The sequence below is a fragment of the Limulus polyphemus genome, unplaced genomic scaffold (genome assembly GCF_000517525.1).
Source record: "Limulus polyphemus unplaced genomic scaffold, Limulus_polyphemus-2.1.2 Scaffold1969, whole genome shotgun sequence".
Lineage (NCBI taxonomy): Eukaryota > Metazoa > Arthropoda > Merostomata > Xiphosura > Limulidae > Limulus > Limulus polyphemus.
In genome coordinates this window covers 72,182-77,556 of record NW_013667579.1, presented here as the reverse complement: position 1 = coordinate 77,556, position 5,375 = coordinate 72,182, and the positions used below count along the sequence as shown (strand labels likewise).

At 35.9% G+C, this 5,375-nt stretch overlaps 1 protein-coding gene across 1 annotated transcript in view; it reads left to right on the top strand.

Annotated features, from left to right (window-relative positions):
• LOC106465513 (serine/threonine-protein kinase unc-51-like) overlaps positions 1 to 5,375 on the top strand; it is a 92,477-nt gene that overhangs the window by 34,345 nt on the left and 52,757 nt on the right. The window contains exon 4 of the mRNA XM_022393421.1: positions 4,826 to 4,858. Coding sequence (XP_022249129.1) covers positions 4,826 to 4,858 — 33 coding nt within the window. The remainder of the gene's footprint in view (positions 1 to 4,825; positions 4,859 to 5,375) is intronic.

Here is a 5,375-nt window from a genome sequence, read left to right as displayed (position 1 = left end):
AGAGGTGACAAAGTATTTAATTCCAGAAGGACAAATATTAGAAAAAAGAAGCGATATTATAGAAGATATACTGAAGGTGGAATCTGATAGAATTCCGAAACGTTTATCCATGTCCCCTTTTTGTCAATCAACAATGTTGTATATCATAAGCGGTATTCTATCATTGACAAGAACGTATTATTTAGGACGAAGATATGTCACGCAGGATCACTCTTTGTACACTTTTTAATTACGTATTTTTCAATTTTTATTGAACCTAGACATTTTTTTATTATTATTTTGTAGTGCTTCGTGTTCGATATTTATATAACATATAATTTTTGCTTTAAATGATTCGAGTGATTGAGGAATAATCATATTTGTTTTTAAATCACATCTGTTTATATGTAAACACCCCCCCCTTTTTTTTTTTGCATAGAAAAGGATACCATTAACTATTTCATAGCACCGTGACGTAGTCGTTTATATAAATCCTCGCTGTCTCTAGGGTCTCTCACAGCACATGGTAACGCTCTACGTGATGATAGATTGTTGAGCCGAGATCGGTCATTGCGCCTGAGGCAATATACACTGTCACCGTTGCAAGTTCACGTTTCCATGCTCTTTACTCCTGAGAGGCATAAACAAACCAGGTCATTTTATCAATCTCTCTGTGTGTGCTTTACCTTGGAAACTTAATGGTCGTACACTTATAACAATCTTTGTTCTAACTACTCGTATGAGATTATCGTAATTATGATAACGAGATACTGTTTGTACACAGCTGGGGCTGTTTCCCCAGTAATATCCAGGAAAACGAATTGTAGTCTACGTGTTGTTTGTTTTGTGCTTAGATGTAGTTGAAGTTTGCGGTTTTGAATGACGCACTCGTACAGGTTATATGCAACTGACTACAAACCTACCCCCTAACGGCCCTTTTCAGCGTTAGCGTAATCGAACGTACCCTACAATTTGGTTTGTTCAACTACCCGCAATACTACACGAAGGTATAAATATTTGTGCTTGCCGTCACAACGTTTGAAGTAACAGACTATAGGTGGCGTCCTAAAACTGGAGAATGTGTTAAAGGATGGTGAACATACTTTGAAAACAAAATATTTATTTATGAAGCCAGATTTATTTTGTACTAAAGCTATTTACTGGATTCCAAATGGGCTGGAGGATTTTTAGCTCAGCCAGTAGCGAGTTTGATGTAAAACAGGTTCTAAGAGTTCGAATCCTACTCGTGGGAGACGCAAAACATTCATTACCAAACAATGATACAATACGTAAAAACTTTTGTTGTTTGCAACTCGGTGACATCAGCAACCGAAGTAAACAACTTCGTCTTGCTACGCCAAGTTAAACAACTGAATAATCTTGTGATTATATTGCTAGCACCAGTGCAGTGTCCTGTTCATTCGTTCGAATTTAGAATCTTAGAAGAAAACCTGCTTATATACTTTCAAAGAAATGCATTATAAGTTTTGGTGCTTATACGGATAATTATAGTAATTTAATGCGATTGCTTGTCGTGTACAAACGGACTCCAACCAGTTACAGGCATGTCTTTGTTTCTGATAAAAAATATATAACTGCGCAAGGCCTAAATAAGTGATCAAATAATCTGTCGTGAATTAAAAGACTAGATACGTAATGCTTTCGCATGTAGTTGTGAATGGAGCATGCGCATCAGTGTTCTATTTGTTCTGGACAGTCTCTGGGATATAAACAAGCTAAACCAAATCACGGTTGGTGTGTGATGCTAAACTTTTGATTACTTAGATAAGAAATCGGGTTTTGAACAACAATAAAAGCGTCATAAGATAACAAATAATTGTTCTCGATTTAAAACTAAACTGTTTTTTTTTTTTCGAATACAAAATTTAATATGATTTTGTACGTGTAAAAGGATGGTTAAAATATTGTCGAATTTCTGATCAAAATCAGAATGACTGCTATTAAGTGTTTGGTGTTTTCAACATACTCTAAAAGGCCAGGTTTGAGTCTCCCAAGGTTTAAAACTGTGGCCATCTCTGCTGACCAGAGGGAGAGCAACTAGTCAGCAGCACCTGCCTACTTGCGGCTACTTTGAACCTACCAGCAGGGTTGACTGTCACGGTTATCGCGTCGAAACGTGCGCCATTTGGTGTAAATAACGATATATTTGAAAATTCATACAATGTGTTAGATTTAATAATAAATAAAGAGCTTAATAGAATTGTCCAATTTGTGCTCTCCCTTTCAATAAAATATATCACAACAATATAGGCGGAATATTACGCTTTCAACCTATTAATTAAAACTGTACAGTATGCGCTACGTGGGCTAATTCGTGGTGGTCAGAGACGCATAGGGTTGAGGCACAGTCAACCCCAGTTTTAAAATTCTAACCGTGAGGAAGACAACCAGCAATGCAGCAGCAGCCGCCTACCCGGCCACTCTTAACTAAATAGTGGAGTTGGTTGTTACGGTAATAACGCCACCACAACAGAAAGTTTTGCGCGTGTTAAGCAGCATATCACGATTCGAACGTCGAACCTTTTGATACCTAGCTGGGTACGCTAACCACAAATAGGACGTGCCCGGCCTGTAGGGAAGGTGTTGTAATATAAAAAATTTGCAGGTTCTAAGGGAATCCATTGCAGTGCAAGTAAAGGCGTATTTCTGGTAATGACTGATTTTATGTAACCAAATGTTAACGGTGAATTAGAAATTTAATGTGATACCGGGGCAAGACATAAATTTACGCATAGAGCAATTTAACGTAAATACACATAGAAATGTAACAAGTTTATTAATTTCAATTATAATAATACTCGCATTTTAATAGCGCTTACCTTACTATCTGAAGGCGCATGCGCGCGCACTTTCCATTTCAACGGATGTAAATATACTTTAGTAAGCATTATGTACCACATATTAAAGGCTTATCAAAGTTTTTAAAAAGGTCTAAAGTTAGGTCGTATAATGACATTACAAATGTGGTTATTGATAGTATTAAGTTCAGTAATGTTTAGCCATAACTAAGCTAAAAACATATGTAAGTTACAGTGTTAATTTCTCTTTATTCAATATAGGCCTTATTTTAATAAAGGCTTAACTAATGTTAAGCCTAAGACAAATGGACAGAATTTAGTGTCCGCGAGTGGAATTATTTTATATTATTCTCGAACTCCTGTATTTGAAGAAGTAATGTTGCAATAAAGATACTTATTTCACCGCAAATGTGTTGCGGGTCTCTGCTAGTATATAAATATACACATGTGTGCACTTTAAAAGTCATTAAAGGAAGACAACAGCGCGTGTTTACGTAATAAGACTCACCAAATTAAGCCTTTATCGACCATATTATAGTACACACGACTTATAAACCCAGCGTAGTTGCGTCATCTTTAGAAATGCCTGCGTGTCTGATCCTTTGAAACCAAAAATACTTCCTTTTTAAAAAAAAATAAATAAATCAGTCTACTGGTACTGGTGTTTGGTCGACTTGAATCTATAGTTGTCGTAATAGTCGCTGAAGCACAGTATTTAACGAAGTTGTGTGAAGGTTTAACGTTAGGGTAAGCTACCAACGGTTAGGCTAATAGATGTTTCATTTTCAAATAATACATTTGTGCCACAAGGGGGACAGACCAATCATATTCCGAAAAATTTCCGCCATTAGCACTAGAGTTTACGTTATTATACTTTTTCATCCTGTTTCTATAATAATAATAATGTGACAATTTTGACATATTTAAAATAATTAGAAAGCTTTAATTATGGGTAATAATACTAGAGGTCTCTGGAGTGGAATGATTACAAATATACCTCAAAACGTTATCAGCTTATGTCCCTAATATCTATATAAATATAATAGTATTGTCTGTTGTATGTCCATGTAACTACTTAGCAGGGTATGAATATATCTTCATCAAAATTGGTATGTGGATTTCATTAGGTCCATGCGGGGTACGTACAAATATTCAGTTTTTCCATAGATGTTTTTTACCACTATCTCACCTCCTGTGAATGTATCTTCACCAAGTATGGTTTGGATGTTTACTGGGTCCATGGGGAGATACATACAAGTTTTACGGCACCACTACTTTGCCCCCTTTTGATGGATCTTCACCGAATTTGGCATGAAGGTTTGTTGGGTCTATGCGGAGATACATGTAAAATTGCGGTTTCACATTTTGTGTTTTGGAGTTTTTATGGGCGTTTTTAATGATTACATATAAGAGAAGCAACTTTTCATGACCTAAGATAACCTTTCATTAAGCATGAATTTACATAATTTCGATCCAGGGGACATGTACTCCAGCTAGTTAATAATAATATAACATTATACACATAATAGTTCTGTTTATGTAATACATCCTGAATGAATATCAGGCCTACGTGAGTAACTGCTTAACTACATCAGCCCTTTGAAACTGTGACCCTTCAGAATGTTGGGCTGTAACCGCCTCAAGATGGTTGTGTTATTTTGAAAAATTGATTTATTTGTATGCGTGTTTGAGAGACTGGAGTTCATTTTCGATTATACTGATTTCTAGCTTCGTGTAAAAGAAAAAAAAATCAATAAGTTAATGTCACAATGTCTTTCACTGTCATTTTGATATCTTGTTTTTTATGTGTTGGGGGGGGGGGTCGTTTTAAAATAGTGTTTTGTAGCTATTATATAAAAAAAAATGTAACATTTACAATTGATAATTTCATGCTAGAGAGTTGTGTTATTTTGAGAATTTGTTTATTTGTCTGTATGTGTATGTGTTATCGTTTTAAGTTAGTGTTTCGTAACCTTTATGTAAAAAGTAAGATTTTAAAATCTAACGAATTACTTTTTTCATTTCAGGAAACTTCTCATCACGTGTACTTAGTCATGGAGGTAAGTTTTAAATCCTTTAATATGATCCATGCAATACAATTTGATAACTTGATCTTGAACTCAAAGAGAATCGAAAACTGCTCGTTTCGCAACGACTTGCGATTGGCTGTAACAATAACAACTGGTGACGAAATCTAGAAGGAAAAACAACAACAAATGTTTATGTAATCTAATCAAATTCATGCATGTGAAACACGAGTGCATATAAAAACAAAACCAAAAAAGTTGTTTTCTGTCACGTCATGCGATCGGAATATTAAGTAACTAACAGTTATTGGTAATCGGTGAGGTTAAAAGTTTATAGGGAGGACTGGTTGCTAGAATATATATATATATAACGGTAGTCCGCGTGAACAATATCGGGAACAGGCCCGGCATGGACAGGTGGTTAGGGCGCTCGACTCGCAATCCGAGGGTCGTGGGTTCGAATCCCCGTCACACCAAACATGCTCGCCCTTTCAGCCGTGGGGGCGTTATAATGTGACGGTCAATCCCACTATTCGTTGGTAAAGAGTAG